General features: G+C 40.5%; 1 protein-coding gene across 1 annotated transcript; it reads right to left on the bottom strand.

Annotated features, from left to right (window-relative positions):
* Positions 1-1282: 1282 nt before the first annotated feature.
* On the bottom strand, positions 1283-26437 carry LOC137786625 (protein tweety homolog 2-like). The gene is made up of 14 exons (XM_068578620.1): positions 26030-26437; positions 22190-22362; positions 18503-18614; positions 14273-14493; positions 11357-11452; positions 9610-9682; positions 7166-7235; positions 7008-7063; positions 5541-5633; positions 5363-5455; positions 4157-4299; positions 3819-4004; positions 3655-3733; positions 1283-2387 (listed from the first exon to the last, which is right to left on the bottom strand). The coding sequence occupies exons 1-14, from the start codon at positions 26156-26158 to the stop codon at positions 2307-2309; spliced, it is 1605 nt and encodes a 534-aa protein (XP_068434721.1). The 5' UTR covers positions 26159-26437; the 3' UTR covers positions 1283-2306.
* Positions 26438-26526: the final 89 nt, after the last annotated feature.

The following is a 26526-nucleotide window of genomic DNA, read 5'->3' as shown; positions in this document are numbered from 1 at the left end:
GATTCCTACGGCACGCGAAGCAGGACAATCAAGTGGAAGTCTGTAGTATACTCTCACCCACCCAGTCTGGAACCTCTCTAACATTGCTTAGTGTCATTATCCTGATAGCGCAGCCATATCACTACTTGTATTGCATATCATTTGACATAAGGCAGCACATAGAGCAGCACATAGAGCAGCATGCCCTGCGGTTTGGGGACCCTGAAAGCCCCGCAGGGGTCCAGGATCAGCACCTCGGACAGCAATCACGAGACTGACACATTTTCTGAATGTGACCCACCTGAGCGGACGACACGCGGATGCAGTAGTGCATGGATTGATCTATTCATAGTGTTCCACAGTCATCAAAGCTGAATATAATGCAAATTTATAGTTTTTATTGTACAGTTTATAGTGTACCAGAGTTGTGTTTTGATCAGATTAATGAAGGGAGACAGGTGGTTTCATGCACTGGTCAATTAACTGTTATTTTGCTGAACTAGTGGAAAGAAAACATCCTGGAACATACACAATTAGTTTATTTTACTATATATTGTTTGTGTCCTACATTCATCAAGTCAGGCAACAATCTCTACCGAAGTAGCAATTACATATATCAAACCTGGCAGTTTGATTCCATCTATATTCTGAAGTTGTTTTTTTTACATAAAGGGGTTTGTTCATATACCATTCATAGCCTGATGTGTGTTACATCTTATTAGAAATATGGCGAACATTTTCTTCTGTAATGGCTGTTGACATGAAGAGATATCCAAGATTTCCTCTGAACTTTGACTTTAATGTTAACATGAAACAATCATTGTTACCCTAGCTTTATTTAAGAGAAGATTTTCTAGGAATGGATGCAAATAAACACATTTGATGAGGTCATGCCCAATTAGCATTTTTAATCTTCTATTTATGTTTGTTTCCCCTTACTTTAGTGTCTGTTTTAACCGTCAATTCAACACATTTTAAGCTGTAAACAATGTTTCTTTTTCATTTGGTAAATGGACATATTCTAGTGTTTAACCATTGATTTCCTTTGGTAGTCCCTTTTGACCGGGAACACAAAATTAATTTAAAGTGGTGATTTAAAAATGTATATGTTCAAATAAATGGTCACAATTTATACCTTTATAACATAGCAGAGGCTTTGAAACTTTCAACCTGAGAGGACAATATTTAGCCTGTTTGTCAAGTTACTCTTGTGTTGTGTATTATTCAAGCTGTTGTTGATAATATCTCATTCAGAGTTATTTGTAAGATGTTTTACGAAGTGGAAACACAACACAATACAGCATTTATGATCAATATTCGTTTAGTAACACAGAAAACGGCAGAGAGATTTTTCGAACACTGAAGAGAACACTTCCCAAGAAACTGAGCGTATGGATCGGAGAATATAAATTTCTTCAAATTCAGTTTGAATTTCACATGTGTAACAACACAGTGGTACATGCCTGGAAGTAAATCAAATCTCATTTAGTAGTGCTTAATTAGTCCAGGGGAAATTTTTGGCATGCAACTGCAATATGATCTGCAAATATAGCAAAACAATAATGAACCATCTCAGCTACGACTATTTGACTCGTGGCTCATCAGCAGGTCATACATTAGATAGAGCACAATGTGATGCGTGTCAGTTACATAGAAAGACAACAATAACAATGGTAACAAATATCAAATAAGTAGCATCTTTGGCTTCACAACAGAACCGCAATTTGAAATGATTTCCATTTGTTCTTATTGTTCAGACAGATTGGAATAACGGTATTTCATTTCACAAACTGGAGAACCACACAAATTACATAAAGGCCAAACGAATGGAGGAATTCAATTGCAGACAAAGAGCATGTATTTTGCAAAAGTCAAAAATCTATGATGGAAGGTCTATTGGTCATATTTAGCCATCCCATTACACATCAAAATAATGTCGGTATTGATGATCATATCCATGCTGGCCACCCGACGACAGAAAAAAGCAACAAAAAAATGGTGATCCATCCAGTCCAAAGGCTCTTGATTTGGCTCACATCAATGCCTATATTGGAGGAACAGTGTTTCCAAACATCATATTAACATCAACAACAGTCTTGAGAGGAACTTTTCAGGCCATCTCAGTTTAAATCTGCGTGCAGGGCTTTCAAAGCACTGGATTGGTGTGTTTCTGAGATAATAGCCTCATGTGGCCTGCTTTCATGTCTCAGATTGGGACAGCAGGCTGCAGCTCCTGTAAACAGGATTACGCGATGAAGACAGCCTCCTCGGTAAGAACCCAGAGTCTCAGACAGTGCCTCTCTAAAAATGATTCAGTATGCTGCAGGCTACACCTGGAAGTCAGTTCCAAAGTGTCTGATCTGGGCGTCAGTCATAGATAGATAGGTGGTCCTCATACTGGGCGAGTACTGCAAAGGGAAGGAATGAAAAACACAATTTATCACATTTGCATTTAAACAAAAGCACTTCAAAATCAAATTAGACATTCAAATAGTGTCAACTGATCCAAGTTTGAAAAGTATTTATTTTAATTATGAGCTGCTCTGTAATTACGAGGTTGTGGAATCAGGGTGGTAATTTAATGTGGCGGGGGACTTAAAGAGCAGGTGAAGAGTAGACATGAGTCACAGGTCACAGAATAAGTTACACTCACATTAAACACTGTGGGTAAAACAGTACTGGAAGGTCAAAGGTCACACAGCTGAGGTACTGTATGGAGTGTTAAGACGGTGTCGGGGGTTATAGGTTAAAACATTCTGCACAGCAAGCCTCGCCACAGAGGTAAGCCCACAGTGTGTTTCAAGGAATGGAATGAAAATGAAATCAAACAAATCAGGGAAGAAGTTAGACAACAATAAAAACTTACGGTTTTTAAATGTCTGAGTGAAAAAATTAAAATAATAAAAGGGTTAGTTACAAAACACTGGTCAATATTCAGCACTTAGATAACGTTTTGAGAGACAACTTAAATGAAATTGTGAGAAAAATGGATTGTGGAGCTGAAAAAAAAAGTCTCACAAGTTTACACGGACATTTGAATCAATGATCCATTCCACAATGTCTCCCTTTCTTTCCTCTAAAAGGTGTTTTCAAGTCTTTGGTATGCTGTGAATGCAGTTCAGGTCTTGATTCAGTTAAGCAAATAAAAAACTTAACAGAAAAAAAAATGCCCTAAACGAGATTTACGAGCCTTATTTAACGTCTAGCTTCCAATCTGGAGGCAGGCTGAATGCTGACAGACGAGGAATTATACCATTAAAACTAGGTGCTAATTAAAAAAAAATGGTTGTTTAACTCATACATAATGCATGTATTAGTCTTTGTCTTAGTAAACCAATACTTTGTAAGAATTAGAAACACAATCCAAGGCGGTGGTGAAAATAACATGAGCATATGCTTATAGGTTAGTAGTGAGAGTGTGTGTCTGCACACAGAGATGGCGCTGGGCAAGAAGTGTATGCATTTCAGTAAATGGCCAGCAGAGAGCAGTCCTCCATCACTGGCAAACTCTCCACACTAACGGTGACAGTGTGAGGTTCTATACCGTGTACATGCATTGTTATGGTAATGGCGTTTTTATGCCTGCTTTTTGTTAGTGTTGCAGCAGTGCTGAGGTCAGTAGCGCCATCATCGTCATCACACTAGGGACACTAGTGCCTCATAGGGCCAACGCACCGAAGGTGGTGGGGATCCTCTCCCTATCAGCGGCACATTCTCATACCGAGGACTCCCTCCAAACAACATGGACTGATTCCTGTGACAGAGAGGGGAAGTAAAAAGGAAAAATATAAGAGATGAAACACAAACACTAATATACTATCATCATCTATTGAGCTCACATGTATTCAGGAGGTGGCATGACATTCGAGGCAGATTGCGGAGGTGGATGAAGGCTGGCCTGACTACCGAGGCTGCTGGTATAACTGCAGAAACTGTGGATGTTGGACCGCCTGGGGTTGTAGGATAGCCGCCGCGCTTGGGGGTTGAATGGGTCTTCCTCATCTATGTCGTCATACTCTTTGTCTCTGGATGGAAGTGGTACACCGACACACACACAACACACACACACACACAAACACACACACACGCACACACACAAACCGAGAGTGTGGCAACGTTAACACTTTGTGCCTTGTCGGCAGTACGTAATGGAATAAGGGGGTCGCTTGGTTCTGACCTGCTGCCCATTAGTGTCCACACTCTAAAAATCGCACACAGCATGGCAGAGAGTGCGCATGCAGCCAGCAGAGAAAACAGAGAGAGGTAGAGGAGCCCTTCCACCCCATCATAGCACACACCCATTAGGGCATCCAGGTAGTCCTAGAAGAATGGAACATAAATAGTACAGTCAGTTATTGTCAATGTCCAGTAAAAATATATCACCTTTCACGGATACAGATCTTTTTTCAAAGAGAATTTAGGCGTATTAGGTAACTACAACTATTCTTCTTAACCCACAGAGATCAATTCATCAATCCATGAATTTAAAAGAGTTGTCTAGACATGCATTGCATAAGCAGACTGATGGACTTCAAAAACATGTTGTGCATGCCACTACATTTAATTGACTTCCACTCTAGTAATTTATGTGAAAGGGCAACATTAGATTTCTAATCCAAGCGTGTATTATCCATCTTACTGTAGTCTTTCACATAAGTTATGTCAGAAATGCACAGACCACTATATACAAACATAATTCAGTGTGTCTCTATATTGAGACGCTCATGTTACTCTGTAACAAATGCATTCCTTGTTTGTTTTGACTAACAAGCTCTGAGAACAATCTTAATCAGTGCATCTTTGTGGGTGTTGTCGCTGCTATTTAGCATTATCAAGTCTATAAAAGCATCCTTACTTTTAGTGTAAATATCATACGTTACTGGCATCCATGTCGACCCCCTCATTCACTGAACTACCACCCCACTGACAAGATATTAACTCACATGTCACATTCAGCACGTCTATCCCCACCCTCCACCGAACCTTATCTATCTGCTTTTGTTAAAACATGACACATCTACAATACACGCAGCATACAATAGACATTTGATCTAAGAGCCGACATCTGATGTTTCGATCATAGCAGCGGGAAAGACTCATTTCTGCACTGACATGTCTTATTCCCTTCACAGATAAAACTCTTGACAATCTTAAACCTGCAAAGGTAAACTTTAAAGTGATAAAAAACTTGGGTTGGTGGATAGAGCCACTGTAGCAGATATATAGTGAACTGACACTTGCAATGGTGTTTATAAACAGGTCGGCCTATGAGAGGCACATAGAGGGATGGATCAAAATCAGTCAAGTTGGTCCCCTAAGTGGATTTGAGCTATGCTACAAAGCAGCCCTATTAAAAAGTGTCCTGGTAGGAGTCTGCCCTTACCTTATGGAGCCCGCGGCAATCAAGCAAGGCTGTTAGCCGGTGGAGACTGAACTCGGTAGAGTTCAGCACTCGCTGAATCCCCAAAAGGTCTCTCTGTATAAAAAGGAATACAAGAGAGGAGCGAATAATACACATTTTCCAATGTTCTGGTGTAATAGACCGTCAGCCAGCCACTTACCTGAGCAGTGGGAAAGACGGGCACAGATAACTGCAGCAAGCCTTGGATCTGGATTTGCATGGTGGTCAGAGAACGCTGGCAGATTGTCAAAGACTGCAGAACCATAATCGCCCACATGCACAGACATCCACACAACAAACAAAGAGAGGATCATATTAAGTAAAGCATTGTTTGCGTGCAGCATATCAACAAGTAATTTGGTGTTAAAAGAGGCTTTCTAATGCGCTTAGGACACAGTTCTTGCCAGACAGATAGGCCCAGATTAGCCACCAACCGTCTCGCCCACCAGCTACTGTCCCTCCTCCCATTCCCCCGCAACCCAATCTCACACACAAACAAAGGAGCAATATTTATATCAACTAGGCCATCAGAGGAAAAGATTATCTTTCCCCACTTAACAGGCATCATTTTAATCCCTATGGATACGGTGATGATAACAAAGCATGCAGGTTTTAAACAAATATTGGTCATGGATGTACCCCTCACAAATTCCCTCAATACATGCCTTACAGTTACAGGACTGCTCATAAAAATCCTAACTAGACAAATATTAATAAGGAGTAATATGATCAATCTTAAATTGCAAAAAACAATTTAAAAAAATGTGTGCATCACATTCCCACTCCAGTACTTTAGACTGAGCTCAGTGATAGATTAGGTGACAATGGAGGCTGACTTCATCGTCCTGTTCATGAATTTAAAAACCTCATCTGGTCATATACAGTAAGATGATCTTAACCTTCAGCCCTATGCCTTTTACTACATTTTATTTCACAGCCATTACAACTCCAAGATCACTTTTGCAATACTCATAGTTGTAAATCATTTCTAATTAAAAAAATACAATGAAAGACAACGTTTTGTGTTTATAATACAAGGTTAGGTTTAAGTCTGCTGGCTTTGAAATACAGTAATACAGTATATATATAATGTATACATAGCTATTTCTAATGTGCTTGCATTTCAAGGACCAATAATTAGCCTCCTACAAATGTGTGAATTCTGCTAATCTTTCTTTCCAAGGTAATATAAGCAAGAAGAAGTGATAGGCGGATGTCTTGAAACATAGAAATTAATAAGGATTCTTAATTCCTCTTCCTCCTTCCTAAGAAATTTCCAGTTGATTTTAAACAGTGGTTGCCTTTATGCATGATATACAGTAAATTGAATAAATAACTCAGAAATGTTGCTTGTGAAAATACCCCAAGGCAGAGATTATGCACAGGGTAAAAGATACGGCTAATTTTTGGAGACCGGCATATGAAAAAAGAATATTCTTTGATCAAAGTTTATCACTTTAAGTAATTAAATTAGTGTTGGGGGCTCATTTTTCAAAGCTTATCCGATTAGGGTCTGATGATGATCTAGCAGCTTGGCTTCTAACAAGGGAAAAACTATTTTAAAATAGAAATACATTTTCCAGCGTGTGTAAGCAGACAGCTGAGACATTGGACATTTTGTCAATACCTGTTGGAAAGGGTTTGGTAGATTTGGGCTGCAGAACAAATAATAGTGTGCAACATCTGAGAGAAATGGGGAGACAGGAAGAGAAATTAGCATTGTGTCTGAAGATGCAATGACAAAGAGGTGGCATCTGAGCAATTGGGTTTGTTGAGATGCATCACCTGCACTGAGGAAATCCTTGGTTTGGTTCACTATAAACTTGTCTGGAGACACACAAAAGTCGCTGGTGCCCTGTTGGAAAACAACAACATGCTGTAATCTTGCAAGTATAGACCAAAAGGAAGTGGGATATTTATTCAAGCTATGAACTAGATCAACTTTATTCTCCTGTGACTGAGTGAAACCGAGTTTACAGAGGGCAGTGAATCTCTCACCCAACACAAACTACTTTTTTACAACATGTTTATCACCATTTATCTCTGCAGTGAGTGAGACTGTGAAATGACAGAAATGCACACACACACATACACACATGCGTCAAACAAGCACACAGAAAAATGTGTGGTATGTAGCGACTGGCTTCATGCTGTATTGACCGTGTAGAGCATTAGTTGCTTTGTGATCATAGATAAAATCTACTAAATATGTGCATGCTCTTTCAAACATCCATGGAGACCTGCTAATGGGCAGTTAGGGGTCACACAGTCTCTCTGCACTTCTTCACGAGAACATAAGATAAGGGCAAAACAAAAATAACTTCAATAACTTGAATTCTCAGAGACATGCATAATTGACAGCTGGGGAAAATAACAGGCTGCGCTTCAAATTGATCAAGTTCAAAGGGATCAAGAAATATTCTGTGATGCAGAATGAAACATCAAAGCTTCGTGTCATATGTTTCTAATATAATCTTGAGTCCACTGCTTTTCATGTCAGCCCCAATCAAAAGTCTGCAGCCTCTCGGTGTAAAGCACAGCGCGACAAAGCAATGGACTATAAAAAGAACTGAAAATGAAACTGAATAACACACATGGAAATAGAACTGTAAAAACAAAACACATAATAGGCCCAACTAACCTTCGATTTACACTCATTCCACCTAATTTTGCAAATACCAACATCTGTAAACTGGACTGCGATCACATGACATTTGTTTTCAGCAAAAGCTGTACAGCAACGTGTCTCAGGCACTGTTAGGATGTTAGCCTTCATCCCTATGTTATTATACAAGCGGGGACATTTTGTTTATGCTTCGTCTCATCAAATATGTATAAATTGATGAGCATTTTCTAGGCCACCACCATGATCTACCTTCCTTTCAAGGCACACAATGTTTTTGCACCATGTGGCTTTTGAGTAACAATGTGCCAGTGCAAAAAAGGTTTACTTTGTGCATCCGGTCCTATACTCAAATAATTTGACGGAAAACTTTTTGGGGATAATTCAGTTCTTGTGGAGGACTGGCCTTTACATTTATCCCCCCCCCCCCTCCCCGGCCCTCCCTCTTAATCAATTAGTCTGTCATTTTGGTCTTGATTAACTAAGTGTTTTTAAAAAATGTTTTACCAAGCTCAGTCACTAATTTCCAAGAAACCTATGAGCACTTTTCTGGTCGACACAATCATTAAAGTGGTGCTTTACGTGATTATTTGTGGAGTAACTTAGTTTTACAGATTTATCAATTAAATCAACTAATAGATTAGTCAAGAATTCCTTTGGTCGAGGACAGCACGACCTGTGACACAACAGTCTGACAGTGACAAAGAGATGCACGTTGGATTAAAGCTGTGCTCAACTATTTGGGTTTTAATGCAGGTTCATGCTTTACGATGTAATTTGCCAAACTAAGACACGGGCACAGTCAGAGATATTGGTAATCGGGTTTCACACCTGCAGAGAAGCTCTGCATTCACAGAGAACCACAAGATATGTCTATATTCCACACCTGTGTCATTAATTCCAGGTTAAAACCAACGATCAGCCCCTCTTCTGCTTCATTCCCGCTTTGCCTTGCCTTACTTAAACAGATGTCCAGATGTGGGGGATAATCCACAGACAGAATAATCCACAGCAGGCAAGGAGATCAAGAAGATGAGAGAGTGAGAATGGAGGAATACTGGAAGTAAAGAGGTCTTTGTACCCCAGACATGCAGTGCCCCTAATATGAGCTCATTAAACACACTAAGCCCAGATGTACTGAACACATGGTGTACCGACAGGAAGAGAGAGCAATCTGTCAGCCATAAGGAGGACTGACAGACAAATAAAGCTGAGCACAACAAAAGAAGAGATTTTAAAGAAAGCAGGGCTAGTAATTAATGCTAGAAACAGCTTTGTTGACAACGGTAGAGCAAAGGGTTGATAAACCTAAAACTCGAGGGACTTGTAATCAGCTTTACTGCATGACTAACCATAGAGAAGTGCCCGCTCTGGACTAAAAAAACAGATACAGATACTATATGTAACCAGGATATGTCCAAGAACACGTGCCTATTGACAGTAAAGTCACTCAGAAAGTAACGGCAAGAGGTGGAACGATAAGTACAAGAACCATCATCCTCCACCTGCGGGTTAAATAATAAACAACTGGTTTGCAGGAGCAGAATATAAACTGTAACCCTACATGAATAAAGAAATGAAAAGCAAGTAAGTTAAGATTTCTTACCACAGCTGTAGCAGTGCCCGCTCCCAGTGAGGCCCAGCTTAGGATCACAGACAGCACTACAAAAACCATGATCCTGGAGGAGGACAGCGAATGGAGGAAAAAGGTAAATGGGGTGACATACAGACGCAGATACATGGGGAGAAGCAGATGAATCAGCTTGTAACAATGATCTTCAGCTTCTTTTTTTTTTACCTTGTTAATTTGATTTATTTTTTCAGCATTTGCTTGGGAATTGTTGTCCCAAATCGCACTTTGAAGTTGTGCATCGTAGATTAGACAAGACGGCCAGAATTTTATTTATTATGGTTGTGGATATAAAGATACAATAACTCATGACTTCATGTAGAAGTCACTCGTTAGACTTAAAAAAAAAAAAAAAAGATCTATTCTATTCAGATGTTTGATTGGAGCAGTAGAGGTCTCACAATGGCACAACTACAGAGAATACTACTTGAAGTCTGGGTACTTTCGATCTCTGTCTTTTGTCATTTCTGCTCTGTTGGATCCGACTAGCAGCATCTTAATTGGCTGCGCTTTCTGTCCATCACGGCTGTCAATCACTCTGCAACGTTGCCGTCAATCAAAAGCTGCCACAATGTTTGATTGATTTGTCGACCTCTTGTGTTATCTGTCCCCTTTTGACTGAAAAGAGTGAAGAGTTCACAGTGTGGAGGTGGTTTCATGAAGAAAAAAAAAACTCCCCACTATTAACCGCACTTTATTTGTGATCACTGGCAGAAACTAGAGACAGTGATGTAAATTATAGGGAGAAAAAACAGTAAAAAGAGAAGGAATGGCCCCCTGATGGATGTAAACAGGTTACAGAGGGCTTCTGTTCTCAACTCACTTCTCGGACATTCTTGAAAGCTCCCATAAAGTAGCCTGAGAGCACTTAATAATTAGTTGAAGGAGCGGACTCATCCTGCTTGTGCGATCAATAGGCATTAGTGAGACCCATCAGAGAGAGATGTGAGGAGGGATCCTGGGCATCTGCTAACGCCGACACACAGGCTGCACTAAATTGGGTAAATGGGACGGGAAATCTTACTGTTAATATGCTTGTCTGACATTGACGTTGGTTTAAATGAGTGGTTGCAATTTACTCTACAAAATGCTCCATTTCCTCATTTATCCATCCCTTATTTTCTATTGTTTAGAGGATAAACAACTGTGGTTTTAATACATTTTGATAGAAAATATGAAATTCATTCAGAAAACTGATCAGTTTGTTTGATTGAGCGTAAAATATCATAGAGTTGCGTAGTGCTCTGAAATATGTTATTTCATATTAAATTACCAGTACACATACTGGCCGTGAAGGGCAGACAGTATTGCATTGGCCCCTGAGAAAAGAGCGCCGTCTCTTTAAGAGATGAGTGAAGTCGACATACAGTATACCGGCTGAAGACAAAAACGTATGCTTGTTTTAAACTGGGATTTGTTAAATGAACAGTTGTGGACAGTTCGTTTCAAGGGTGCAACAGTTGCTTTCGATCGTATGTGGAAATAAAATGCAACTCTGAGGAAACGGATGTGGGGAGTGCTATTATCGGTGCTATTTGAAGATGTAATACTATCGCTGGTGCTCTTAATGGAGTGACCTTTATGGAGCCAGGGAGGATGCAGTCTGTAATCCAGGCAGAGGCCAAAGAAAACATTGATGGGCCGCAAGAAAAAGCAAAAAGAAATCCTGAAAAACAAGATTAAAATAAGCAAATACCTCCACATACACACTCGGGGTACCTACATGATGAACAGCCATCGTGACTGCTTGGCCATCCCCAAGCACATGGCCAAGCAAATGACCAGATCCAGGATCAGCAGCAGCAGATAGGTCAGCCATCTATGGGACAGGAGGCATCAGTTTAACAAGTCTGATTGATGGCTTTCTCTTTCAGGCAGCACACTTTATGGACAAGCCTCAGGAAATGCGGGCCCAACATATGTTCAGGAGCGAAAGTGTGAGATCTGTGTGCTGTACATCAGCATTCGTGTCTGTTACTTAGAGCCCATCTGTTTCAGGTAATTTCCAGCCTGTTGGCTTAATAATTCAACACCACAAATCCATAGGCATTAATTTTTCAAGCTCTGAAAATGTCCTTCACAGAGAGCCTGGACCTGACGTGTGTGTGTGTGTGTGTGTGTGTGTGTGTGTGTGTGTGTGTGTGTGTTTGAGTGTGTGTGTGTGTGTGTGTGTGTGTGTGTGTGTGTGTGTGTGTGTGTGTGTTTGAGTGTGTGTTCTGACCAACCAAACACATGGGAATGCTCATGACTCATTCTTAACTCCACGAGCCGCGGTAGCATTATAAATCTTTTAGCAATGACAAAGAAAATTACAGACACTGATGTTTAGGATGGAGAATTTTGAAGATTCTGGCTGTGAAGTATTGTCGTAAATCTGTAGACCAAGGTCACAAGAGAATATGATTCTCTCATGCTATGTGAAGAAGTGGAGATGTGCACTAACAGAGGAGGGAATACAATTGGAGATAAACACTCGAAGAGACTGCACGTTACTTTATCTGCATAAACAGAACTGCAGATCGTTTGTCGGAGCACAGGGACAGGGATGAATACAGAAACAGAATGGGGAGGGGAGGATATAATATTGGAAAACAGAATGGTGTCATTTCTCCCCTTGTTCGAGTAACACTGGCTCGGCCATAACATTTACTGTTCATCAATAAAGCCCCGCCACAGGCTGTTCATAGCTCAATGGCTGCATGAAATTCAATCAAAGCCCAGGAGATTGGTGTCAGAATGCACAAAGTAGCAACTGCAGTCCAAAAGAAGATCTGGTGTCCTGACAGGATAGAACACCACACCATGTGGGAATATGTCTGCATGCAATTAATAATGGAAATATGTCAGTGAGAGAACACTACGAGTAATACAACTGCAGTAATTTGTGCTGTGTCATGCCAAAAGTTGGAGACTTTTGCTATAACTAAAGCTGCATTATTGAGAAGCAAAGAAGAAAAAAGTAAAACGTTTTATATTTAAAAAATCCTAAATTTGTCAAAAATCTTGACGATCAAAGAAATAGATTACACAAATAAAGACTTATTTCATGATTCAAGTGTATAGTTTATTTAGCGGGCAAGTAGGGGTCTGATTAAGACCTTGACTAGTGAGCTCTGCAGAAGTTTTTGCTGCATCGTTGTGTAGACACACACTTTCTGCTACACACAGGTTTACATGGCAACCAAGAAGACGGACCGTTGAGCTCATAAATCATGAATCTGCTACTTTCTTAGATCGTTTGGATAGTGATAGGCAAGTCTTTTTGAACACCCATTCTCTCTTGTAGAACTCCCTTAGAACATATAATTTAGGTCATAAAAATCATATACATATGCATTAATATTAAGCAAAAACACTTTGGCATAAAGTAAAGCAATTGTAGCTACAGTCGATGTTATCTAAGACTGCCTAACTCGTAGAAGCATAAGCTCGGTGACTAACACAACCACCCAGAGACACAGGGAGACGAGCCTCATAACAAATAAACAAAGCATGCACAGTGATGTTAATCATCTTGCTGCGAACAGTTACATAAGAGCTATGCATATATTTTTTTTACACTTTTGAGGGTACAACTTTAAATCCGTCGGTGTGTTCTGTAAAATGCATATTTAACGTATGCTCTGATGATGATGCACTGCCGAAAAATATGATTCAACATATGTTTTATCAGTCAAATTAAGGTGAAATGAGGCTGAAGAAGTAACAGCACTTCAGTGCTTAGTTGGTCTCAGAATGACTGCTTTACACCGCAATTTACTTCTACTAAATCTGCAACCTTCTGGGACGGACGGGAGTTATGGGATGAATTTGATGAGACAAAATAAACTTCAGGTTGCTGCAGAACTTGCTCACATACATCCAGATAAGCTCGTTTTGCATCTATAATGTATATCAAACAAATGCTATTTTAGAAGGTACCACACTACCCTAAATCTGTCTCCCGTGAGTCTCTCGTTACAATTTAGTCCAACATACTCCTACAGTACTGTAATGAACAGGTTGCAAATGTGAAACTTCACGGCATAACAGCACTATTAAGTTTTATGTGCTGAGGAATAAAACAAGCCACCGGAGCTATAAAATTATACTCACAGTTTGCAGCAGCAGCATTTGGAGTCTCATAAATTACCACCCTTCTCCTAAATTAATGCTGGATATTTTATTCATTTGGACTACTTTGTTGTTGATTGAGTTTATTATTTTTCTCTTTTTTCATTGTTTATTGAATTTTAGTCTTGGCCTCTCAATACTTTTTCACAGTTCCTTTTTTTTGGAAAATAAAGTTCTCAAAGAGAAAGCCACATGAAAATAATAATTGCAATCAATGTGAGCAGTGGTCTGCGGGTAAGAAGATCATTTATGGTCTAATAGCCACTCTGCCATGCATAACATTCTGTTGGAACAGCATTAGATCTCAAACTGCACACTGGGCAATAAGCTCAATTTCAGCTTTCATTTATTCAGCAATCAAGAGAAAATAGCTTTTCCAGTCTGCGTTCCAGAGGGAAGATCAATAAAATCCCATCTGTTCCGTGTCTGGTCGGGATCACTTATAGTTCCCCTTTTGAGGGGCATGTTTACTTCCACCAATAACAGATGGAATTAAATAGTGTCAATCACCCCAGGCTTCACCTACCTGTAATACTCAATGAAGGCTGTTTGGTCAGCGATGGCTGCCAAGTCAACATTGGCTTTATTTATATCCGGCAGAGTGGTCATCTCTTGAATGACGTTGTTGACCATCAGCTGCATGAAGCGAAGAGCTTGGAGATACTCGGCCTTTGTGGCAAAGATTTCATCCAGGCGCTCCAGGTGCTGTTTGAGTCCCGTTTGAACATTACCCAGAGATCCTGCAACCTAGAAAATAAAAACGACAGGAGAATGGAAGAAAGGAAAGGCAATAGTAGTAAAAGAATAGGAGAGCAGAGGGAGGCAGGGAGGGGAGGAGGTGAAGCGCAGTCAGAGAGAACACAGGGTCGAAGGGAAACTGGAACATAAATAAATTCATAAACAGATATTCAGAAAAAGAAGATAGAAAATATAGAGAAAGGGTAAAGAACCAAAAGGAGCACTCCCTTGACGGAAAGATTAACTTTTCTTCTCAACCGTGTGTTTTATTCAGGTAAACAATGTTAGAGTGGAATACTGATAACAATACCAGGGAGACCTCTTATCACAGGGGTCTTTGATAGTCAGAATGGAGTGGGAGGAGGCATGGTGGAGTAGAGTAAATACATTTTACCTTTCTGTTGGAACAAAAACAATGTGATGCAGTAAATGCCTGCACTTTCACAGCATCAATGGAGTTAGAAACAGGTCAATTTGAGCCGGTTCTGACAGGAGGAAATTGTTTCTTTCATTTCATTGAACATCACAGACACAAGTGTTGGACCCACTTATTGTGTAAATATATGTTAGGAAAGTGCATTAAAAAGGTGCAATACACTCTGCAAATGTGAAGAAAAGGGAAACTTTTTAATCTTGAAAATATATGCGTCAAACATGTCTTTCGGCAATACATGAACTAATACCAAGTAATCGGATGTCATATATTTTGGTTTAATTTTCATGAAAACCTCTTTTTTTCAAGAAAAGGTTTAACAATTTGGGAAATTTGCTGACTCGTCTTCTGGAGGAGAGTTAAATGAAAAGCGCTAGTGCTGGGAGGAACACTTTGTTAGCTTCAGACTGCTACTTGCTTCCCCTGTTTTCAGTCTTTGTGCTAAGCTAAGCTAATTGAATGTTGGCAAGTTGTCTTGTATTCAGCAGATATGAGAATAATGTGGATATTCTTTCCACCAGAAAGTAAATCATTTTTCCAAAAATGGCTTACCACCTAGGGTTGAGGATTCAAGATTCAATTTTTAAAAAAAACAAACTCTGTCCAACATTTCCAGGAACAGTAAGTAAAGTAAAGGGACCTCTTGAACTCACAAGATTTATTAAGATGACATTTCAAAAGTAAAAACACACACACACACAACACCCACACCACAATTACTTAGTGAGAAACTCTGTATTTAACATTACACTGAGTAGGAGGCTCTACTAATTCTGAGCAGATGTTGCTTTCTGTATTCTAATGGAAGGCAGTTTGCAGCAGTCCCTCTTTCTTTATCTATCCCCTTTTCTCCATTACACCCATGACTTCTTTAACACACTCAAGCACTCTGAGTGAGGCTGTTCATTCCTACACTACGAAAACTTACTGGGAGGAAGATAAAAAACGTATCTCAGTCAGTCTGCCTGACACTCCACCAGTTCAAACACTCTTGATTAAATTCTAGGGAGTGTAGAAGGATAATGATTTGTTAGCAAGGAAGAGTGTCCATGTGGAGATGAGGCAAAGATACAGGCCCATCCTCCACTTGAGAACTCCCAGGGGGATATGTGATTGCCAGTAAACTGCTCTCACTCCCCACCTCTATGTTCATCATCTCTCACAGCCGCTGCCACAATGCCCCGAATCTTATCTGCAAGCCTGTATGCCTGAGTGTAAGAAATGGGATCCATCAGCTAGCTGCTCTGGGTGATCCACATTTCCCTAATCTGGACCGTCTCGTCTGCTCTTAAAATGGATTAAAGCTCACTTTTACTGAAAGCGGCTCACAAGGAGGCTTCTCCATATTGGACACGCCTGTTAAATGAAACTCACTGATTTAAGGCTCACAGCAGCAGCACTCCGAGTGCCAGTTCAAATGCAACGGAGTGTGTGTGTGTGTGTGTGTGTGTGTGTGTGTGTGTGTGTGTGTGTGTGTGTGTGTGTGTGTGTGTGTGTGTGTGTGTGTGTGTGTGTGTGTGTGTGTGTGTGTATATGTATGTATATATATAAACACAATGGTTGATAGTCAAGCCATGTAACACATTGAGAAATAAGACACTGAGAAGAGACATTGAGGCGACTGATGTATGGTACAGCAAGTAGTAATCATTGACAGCTTTCACTTTTAAAGAGCTTTATAAAAGTGTGACCAGTTGTAAATTGGAAGCTCAGATATAGTCTAATTGTCATGTTTTCTCATCTGTTCTGGGCAACGCTGACGAGATCTTAATATTGCAAGCAGAACTCTGGAAATACAGTTCTAATAAAGGATGCCGGCCAACCATCAAAAGCCTCCTTCAATAGTGAGAGACAGAATGGCCATCCAAGTTTTCCCTCTATAATATTATGGCCCTTCAAGGGGGTGAGAGTGCATAATGCATGATGAGAAGAGTCTTAACAAGCCATCAAAAGTGCCAAACAGCTTCAAGTGTAAATCACTAACCTCCCAGGAGCCTCGTGAATCAGAGACATTTGGTTGCTTTCTTGCCAATGTACTTCATTGAACAAATATGATGTTTGAAATTTTCATACAACTTAATAGAAATACACATGAAGGCCACAAAAAGGATTTGGTAAACCAATAAAGACCATTGAGAAATGACTCTCCCAATCACAAGACTAAAGCAGCTTTGGCTTTATTGAATGGACAGCCGGCCTGCTCATCAGATCTGTAAGTGGAGTACATTACATCCGGCTATGATCCTGCAAGTGAGAAAGCCTTTGTTTCCCCTGGGAACATATATGTTTCTTGTGCTGTCATGGTGTGCATCATGCTACAGGATAAAATCCATACCAGGTTAGTGCAGAGACCGTCAGGAGCAAGGAAGTGGAATCCTGTTTGCTTCCTCTCGCTGCACAAAGAAGGTGTTGCACTAATAAACTACAACCCGTTTTCACATTATGTGTTACACTGAGCAGAATGCAGTCCAATACAACTGAAACTGCTTTCGGGAGCTGTGGATTCAACTTCATGGTCATTTCGGAGGGTATAATTTGCGATGCTGCTGAATTGTATTGCATTATATTGAGATATGTTTTCTAATAATATATATCCACTTATTTCAACACATTTATAACCAAGAGAGGGAGAGGGAGAGGGAGAGAGAGAGAGAGAGAGAGAGAGAGAGAGAGAGAGAGAGAGAGAGAGAGAGAGAATGAGACTAGAGCTTCCAAAATGGCAGAAAATTGAATCAACACCTCTCCAACCGTTTCAATAAAAAAAAAAAAACAATGACCATGATAATTTTCATATGTGTAGGATTTGTTGCAGGGCAATAATAAACTGGCAACTAAGAGTATATTTTATAATTATCCCATTTTTTCCACCATGACCCAATTTGTTGAATCACACGTGTAAGCTACAAATTGATTAAATCTAAAGCAAACACTATGGAAAGAGTGTACACAAAGCCAACAATATGTGTGCGTGAGGGGCATTTAACTTTAACTTGATGTGTGATAGTGACACAAACACACACACACACACCCACACTAGGCTGAGAGCGATGAAAAGAGGAGAGGCTTTACATCCATTAATGCACTGCAGTTGCAGTTAATCCTCTTCTTCCTCATTGAGATTATTGCAGGGCCTTGCTCTGACTCCCTTGCTCTCCTTCCTCTTCCCTATCCCTCCTCCCCTCTAAGCCTCCCAAATAACTCCCCCGAATGCAGGTCAGCAGTTGTATAGCAAGAATCCCATATTTACAAATCCTGAGGCAGCAGTCACCTCAATTTCTTCCCTGGAACAAAAAGCGGATCCAGACCCCCCGCCGTGAGGGACGAGCTTTGAGACAGATGTACACTCCATTAGTAGAGGACCCCTCCTCTTCTGGTGTCTGCATGCTGTAAATCTTCTTTTTTTTTAAGTAAGATTGTGCTTTGTGTCATCATAGCTAATCAAAAAATTGTAGTAATTGAAAATAAAAGCCAAAATATACAAAGCATGGGACAATTCACAGCATCACTCCTTTATCCATCATCTCAGTAATATCTGTGATGCTGATACGACTGTAGACCGTAGGGAGCTTGGCATGCTTCTCTCACCAGATTGTTGATGCCACCCAATGTGTGATTGGCATTGTGGAGCGAGTAGGTCAGCTGGTACACGCCATCGTTGGTCTCGCTGTTACCATAGAAACCCACTCCCACAGCGGAACTGGGGAAAAAGGAGCGATTCGGATTTAACGAGTAAACAAATAAAACATAATTAATTAATTACCGGTTGTTTATTTCCTCATGGTACTTCTTTATAAATAGACTGCAGGAGGTTATTAGAGGATAAGTAAGACAAAGACATGTTATTTACAACTCCTAAAAAAGGAAACGTTGGTGGTTTAGGGGATATATGTATCATGGTAAGACAGTGCTACTGCCACCCAAACAACATGCCATTCACCCATTCACACACTGATGGCAGGGGGCTGCCATGCAAGGTTCCACCTGCTCATACATACTCAGACTGACTAACACTCTCACCCAATCACGCACAGCAGCTAACTTGGTGTCTGCTCAAAGACCCATTGATGTGGACTGGAGGAGCCGGGAATCGATCTTCAGATGAAAGGGCGCCCCACTCTAGACTTTGTATTGTTTTTCTATAATCTTCTTCTTACTTTTGAACCTTTATAGTTGTACATTCATAGATTAAAACATGCTGTTGGCAACTGAAACATGTTCATCTGATTCATGGATAAATTAAGGCATTTATAGTTTAACCCTAACTCTTATTTTGTATTATGTCTTGATAAAGTGGAGTACAAAATGTGCAGTCTTAGAAGAACCTTTTTCTTGTGTTACTTTCTTCACTTATATATCGTATTACGTCCATCTGTTTCACACATGCATTCTGAGCTAAACATACTGGCTCAAAACCACTTATTTTCAGCAGTAACTTGTTATCCCATTCAGGGTGAAATGCATCAGAGTGGAACACACAGGATCCCTACTCGCCACCTTCCTGCAGCCTGAGATTTTCAGAGCCTTTGTTATGGGGATGATTAATGTCCTAACCCCCTGAGTCAGTGTACCCCTATGCTCGCAGTCCACAGTGACATGAGCGATGACACAATTTCATCATACTTGCGGTGAGGTCACTCCACACAAAGGTCAGAGGTTAGTAACACTTTCAACTGCATTTAGGGACATTTTCCACAGCTAGAAGAGGGAGCTCATCAATCAAACCTCAGATAACAGGAAGTCAGAGCAGGAGTGTTGTCTCGGACACCACAAGTACAGACCAACACAATAAACGGAAACTAAGTGCTTGTTTACTTTCACAATTACTCATATGTTGATGGTTTTTAACACCATCGTTGCTGCAAAACCACACAAATAGTACACACTCGTGAGGTAGATGCATGGCCGTGTTAACACCATCATCCTGAGTGAGGCAAAGACAATGAAGGAAGTTGTTAAAGTGCAAAGAAAGGATGTGATGTTTTATTTTGGCATTTAATACATCCTGTCAGGATGTGTGTCATATGTCACTCTGAGTGCTGATGGAGGATTAATCTAGTAATCTCAGGTCATAATCAGGGACAGTGAGTTATTTTTCTACACAATTAAGGCAGAAGGTAAAAACATATTTACTCCAGTAATCATTTCAAGCAAAGGTGTAAGTTTGTGGTTACACAAAATACATCTTTAAGCTTGGTTAAAGACCACTTGCTTAAAGACATTTTGTTTCAGTTTATGTATCTGCGTCAACCTGAACAATGAGCTCTTCATCAACCCTGTGGCCAACCTAGTGACATGTAGAAAGACCCACTAACGACACAGTAATGACACAGTAATGACACAGTAATGACGCAGGCCATGTGTTTAGCCTCCAGGGAAGCGTTAGTATTTTTTGTGGCTTTGAAAAAGGCTGTCTGCAGTAGCTTAAATGAAAGCAACACAATAAGCAATATCATGAGAGCTTATGTGCACTCCAGGATATTTAGTGTCTTTGTTCCTGCGAGGATGGATCACTTCACAGACTGTGGTATGACTGGACAATTGCATCTTAGTATTCAAGACATGTTGTGAGCAGAACAAGCGGCCAGCTGGATGAACAAGTAATAACAGATAAATGCCTTGATTCTGTGGAGACCAGTGTATTGCTGCAATAATAAATTGTATCAGGGGTTAACAGAAACTGACACAGGCAGGAAGGTTTTTTAGAATATTAGATTTGTTTGCTATTGTAAACCTTAATTTACCCCCATTAATGCTCCTCGAAATAAAAGGTGCAGCGGCTCTTAAATCCTTTTTCTATTTTCTGCAGGGCGACTGAGACGCAACTCTTTTTGAGTATCATGCTAAAAGCTGTATTAAATAGAATGGAGTGAACAATTAGATATTTCCTAAATGCCATGAACAAAAAAATACATAAATGCATATTCTGCATGATAATTTCTATTTTATATGCATCCCTTTGTGTTTCTGTACAAGCCAAGTTTGATCTCGTCCAGCAAAAAAAGCCATAAAAAAATGTGTAACAAACCCATTTTCAATTGTGCAGCAACAGCTTAACACTTTCAGAAATAACGTCAGTCAACATTAAAAACATGTCAAAAGGAACAACTTCACAATCTCAAGCCAAAGATAAAATGCTGGCATCAGCAAGCTGAGAGGGAGCAGGCGATACTTAAACACAATTCTAACCTGAAATGTAGACTGTTTGTTAATTTATAGCTAGATTATTTAATTGGATGCTGCATCCATAAATTCTAAAATATATAAATGTGTCCAGAGGAATAAACTGATGTCCCTTGGAACAGGTTTCTACCTAGAGGGATAAGAGCTCTGAGCAGCGAGCAGAGACCAGAGCCTCATTGCTCAACAGCATCACGCTCAGTCACTTAACAACACAAAAGGCCCTGTGTGCTGCAGCAGCTTGGTATCTACGCAGAAAGTTAACAAAGTTAGAGCCCAACACTTCGATAAATGTCACAAGTTTGAGCAGATCTGTATGCAAATTCAGTCAAGCCTTTTTGGTGAATCATTAGGGAGACTGTCGTCTCGATTCTCTTGTTTCCGACAGGATCAGTTTTGTCAAAGTACACTATCAATAGCACAATTATGTCCAGCACCATGGCTGTGGAAGGTTTTTGTGAGATCCTTACCTCGATACCGGTCACAATGTCAAATGCTGTTGGTACAGTATGTTAAATTTACAGTTGACGAAAGACAAAGCCCATGACAATATTGTAAAAGACGAGGCCAAATCTAAAAAATGTAGCATTATGGTTTGGTAGAGCATTTAAACGGACAAATCAGTGGTCAGAGTTTTGGTGGGCGTGGTCAGCTGAACAGTCATCTGAGGGATTTAGCAGTCTGATCACTCAGCTGATCAGGGGCCCTGCTCACTATGCTGCTGCCTGCCAGAACGACCCTTGTTTGTATTCTTTAGAAAGAAAGGGTTGCACCTTCAGTTACAAGGCTGTAGTGGAGCTGTGCATTGTCACTCTACTGTACAACTTTGTGTGGAGTAAAATACAGTAAAATAAGTTGACTGATATTTGAATTTGAGCAGCATATTCTTTGACAGCGCTGCGCTTTGTTAACATCATCTCTGATTACCTAAATATCTGAATGGCATTGTTGCAGTGTTCTTCCAAAGTAGATGGCAGGCTTGGTCTAATATGCTGTAATGCAAGGCCAACCTATATGATGTAATGTTCATATGTAGAGTCATCACACGTGTGAAACACATTGTTATTGTTTGACCATTCAACCCTTCAGACTCACCATATGATGAGACCTGTGATGACAGCAGCCCAGGTGAGACAGCAGGTTTCAGGCCTTTTGGTGTCTTCATCTATGTCTCTGCGGCAGCAACATATGCAGACCAGGCATACCGCCACAACCAGCAGGCTCAGACCCAGACCCACTGCTCCAACACATGCTAGAAATATCAGAGACTGGGGCAGGAAGGTGGAGAGAGAGAGAAAAAGGCCAAACACATTCCATCAGTTGAAGTCAAGACTAAACCCTTGTCAGCAGATTACATCCACAAATACCTCTATAGAGGCAGATAGCTGGTCTTGAGATGTCAAGCTACGTGACCCCACCACCCACAATGTTGACATCTTGAGAGAAAACAAGCCACCAGTATCAGACAACACTCATGTGTAAAGATATTGTTGAGGTTAGCGGGTAGCTACCTCATCTAATGATCATCATCATCACTGCTGACTGCAGCGATGGGGGACAGAAACAGAGAATGTTGACTTTACTGCCACAGCAGATCTTGAACTGTGGCTCAGAGGGGAACAGAAATTATCCCAGGCGTTGGGAGGGGGGGGAATCATGTGACACCATGGCCTTCATTTGGTCTTGTGATTTCCGAGTGTACAAAATAGTCAAAGCCTGAAGGATGGAGAGAAACACTGTGAAACACAGACTTTTCATTATGAATCCCCACGGTTCTTGGTTGTTGTTTTTTCGTATTCTCTGTAAAGCTTTTATCAGTACATAGAGGCAGAATTGGCAGTATGCTCCCAGGCAGACACATATATAGCATTGTTTATTCGCATCAGATTATACTTGGGGGAATATTTCTTGCTTTACACCAATCAGTTTATAATCCTGTTTGTTTTCTTACAGACAAGTCATATGACCATTTAGTTATGGCTCTCAGTAGATTATTTCTCAATGCATATGCCAACGAAAGGCAGCAGACACACCAAATGATATGTTTGTCTTTACAGCAGCCAACCACTTAAAAAGTGTCTCCACTGCTGCACACACATTGGTATTTGTTGTGGCTGATACTTTCTGCATGATATTGGAAACAAAAAATCCCAACTGGGGCTCCCATAGCGTTTATCCTCACAAGGGGGTTTAACATTTAGAGGACTCAAATTCACTACATGGAGCTTGATGTTACTTTAAAGAGCAAAGAAAAGCGTGACATTGGTTTTACTTGCAAATAGTTTGCACTATGGTTTTAGTGCCCGCGAGTTCAGAAAGTCGGAGTCTGGCTGACGAAGCAGAGCTGTTCCTTGAGTACAATGTCTGTGACTAATTATTCCATTTAGATGACATTGACACTGTGGCTGAATTTAAATGATATTCTTTTGCATATTCTTTGCATAGTCTTTCATTATTCAAACTCTGTTTCAGGTTGTGTCATGCTGAGCCTTATTTTGCCATTAGATTCACAAAAGCAGTGAGTGTATGCATACAGTAAAATATACTGTACTGCTGGGGTGTGGATGAACATTACTTTACGGACCAAGATAAGCAATGGCCTATGGAAAATACCACTCATGCCCACTTGAATATTTTCAATGTAACTGAACAGGAAGAAATACAGTTGACCCGGTGACGTTTCATTGATTGTGTCTTAAACAAAGTAGGTCGATGCCGACACGGACAGCTGAGATGCCCTTCCTTAACTGGCATCCAGGCCAGAACCTTAATCCAATGATTTGCTAATCATCGGTTTTTGAGGACAGCTTTGATGAGCCAAGGGTTTGCACTGTGTCGAAGCTACAGTGGTTTCAACCCTGGTTACATTTTCTGTCACCACAACTCAGTTTCAGCCCCTTCATTCTGCAAGATCCACTTTCTACTCTAATTTTCCACTCCATTGTTTTGTAATTAGACAGGCAGGCACTTCAATTTCCACAGGCTGCAATGCCATAACAAGGGGAAGACGAGAGGGAGGAAGAAAGAGAGACAGAAAACAACTACGGTGTCTGCTGTAATTGACCGGAAGGTCATTGATCTTTTATCTTCCCAAAAGAATGTTTGTATGAGTCAGGTTTAAGTATATGTATGTATGCCTGTCTAATTCAATGAAACTCTAAACAACAAGCACTCTGACATTTTTCTGTTGCTGCGTTACACTTTCTACTTTCCTCAAAAGACAACAGATGAGCATGACAAATGAAGAACATTAATTATTATCAGGCTTGAGGGGCTACCAACAGTGTCTGTGACGCCACCGTGGCACTCTTTACTCTTCACTGACTGATGCTCATCTGTGCCGGTGTGACATTGCTGGGATTCAATGACCCACATGGACCTTGATACATGAGGAGAGTCACATCAAAGGAAACAAGCCAGAGCTCAGAGATCCTTGCTAACGGCGTCTTTGTAAATGGATTGGGGCAGAAAGGAGTAATCTCTCTCTCTCTCTCTCTCTCTCTCTCTCTCTCTCTCTCTCTCTCTCTCTCTCTCTCTCTCTCTCTCTCTCTCTCTCTCTCTCTCTCTCTCTCTCTCTCTCTCTCTCTCTCTCTCTCTCTCTCTCTCTCTCTCTCTCTCTCTCTCTCTCTCTCTCTCTCTCCACACTTAATATTTCTTTAGGACTATTGTATTTGCTGTATATAGCCCAGACATTAATGACTGTCATGAGTTGTTCCAAGTTTAAAATGAGATCCGTATGCAATGTTATCCTCGTTCTGTAAACAAATATGTCCACCATTTTTCTGAATTAGATTTGGAAACAGCATTGTCTGTCAAGCAACAAATAAAAACTAAGATTTGTATTTTGTTTGATTGAATCAAAGAATGCAATGTTGGCTGATGTGAACTTCATTAGTGATTTTTAATTACTTTATGGCCATCAAGTGACTCTTTTGTACTGCACTGGGAGAATAAATCCAAGCTATTTGGAGATGAATAACAAATCCAAGTCTGTTGTGGCTCGAGTCCTACAAACAAGAAGCGAAGAAAATCGAGTCCATAATATGATGGCACAATACATAACAGCGATAATGAAGTGATTGGCTACAGATGAAAAACTACGGAAACGACTGAGCATGAAAAACCTGTATGTTTTCCTCCATCCCACAGCCCATTTTCTCCATAATGAGCTCTGGTCCTGCTGGCCACAGTCGGTCCGCATAACTAAACATGACAGTTTGAGACATTCACATAGTCTCAAATGGCCATATATGTACTCTGGGGAAATTGAAATACTTAAATTTGAAAAAAAAGAATATCTTTACACTACGAAAAATATGTTGAATAAAATCCAATTTATCTTGAAAGAAAATCAAGGAAAGACTTTGAAAGACATATACCATCTCTTACATGGAGTGGGTTGTTTTGGGTAGTCATCCAGTGTGATGTTTTTGACTTGTTTTACTGAAATATAAATAATAAAAAAGCACATACAATATAGTTGTGGAAATATACATGTTAAAGCTGAGAGTTCAAGAGTATAAAGACTACGATTGTGACAACAAAGAGTTAGTTGTGTTTCTCTAATCTGTGTGCAAACTTGCAAACATATAGATACATGTTGTTTTCTACTTATATTGTACAGCCCCGTTAATACAGGTCATGTGTCATCATGTGAGAACTACAGTGCCGTTTGCGCGCTTACTTCCTGACATCGACACCAACACTTTGCAGCATTTGAGGGACCTTAACTGATGCATCACAGAGACAGAAGAACTCAAACATAACCGCGTGTATCACTCAACACAGCGGTTAACTTGTTTAAAACAACTTTCTGTTGAAATCTGAATCTAAATATGTTGTTTCCCACTTCCAGTGGTCCACAAGAGCTCGGAGTTTTCTGATGCGATTATTTTGAAACTCCGTGCGCCTTGACGCGCGAGTGCATTTACCAACCTGCTGGTAGCTCGCCTCCTCCGGCTTAAAAGTGTTGTCGACCGACTGAAAAAATGAATTGAAGTGAGGGAAATTGTGCAGCCAGTATGTCCACCACGGAGCAACGTAATCAAGTCTTGCAGTGGCCATTCCTGCTGGAAAAGTCAGTCCACCGAACAGCACGCTTTCTTTCGAGTCAAATATTCCCAGGTTTTGTGAAAATACAATTTAAAAAAAAAAAAAAAAGAGTGAACGCGACTTCAGTAGGAGTTACAATCACCACAGAGCATTATAGGATAAGTTCTTCTTCTGCCATGACGCCTTCAGAAGCGGACGTATTGTCACTATTTCTCACCCCAGTTCCCATAGTTATGTGTGAACTGTTAAGTTGCGCAACTACTCCAACACACAGCGCTCCAGTGCGGGCCAAACGTGTGTATCCGAGACACGGGGCCGAGTGGCGGTATGTGGAGCTGCCTCCTACGGAGAAGGCGGGACAAACACTTCTCAGTCAAGTG

This window comes from Clinocottus analis, unplaced genomic scaffold (assembly GCF_023055335.1).
Source record: "Clinocottus analis isolate CAN_PGR_092001 unplaced genomic scaffold, fCliAna1.0.p SCAF_16, whole genome shotgun sequence".
NCBI lineage: Eukaryota > Metazoa > Chordata > Actinopteri > Perciformes > Cottidae > Clinocottus > Clinocottus analis.
This window is presented reverse-complemented; position numbering and strand designations above follow the sequence as displayed.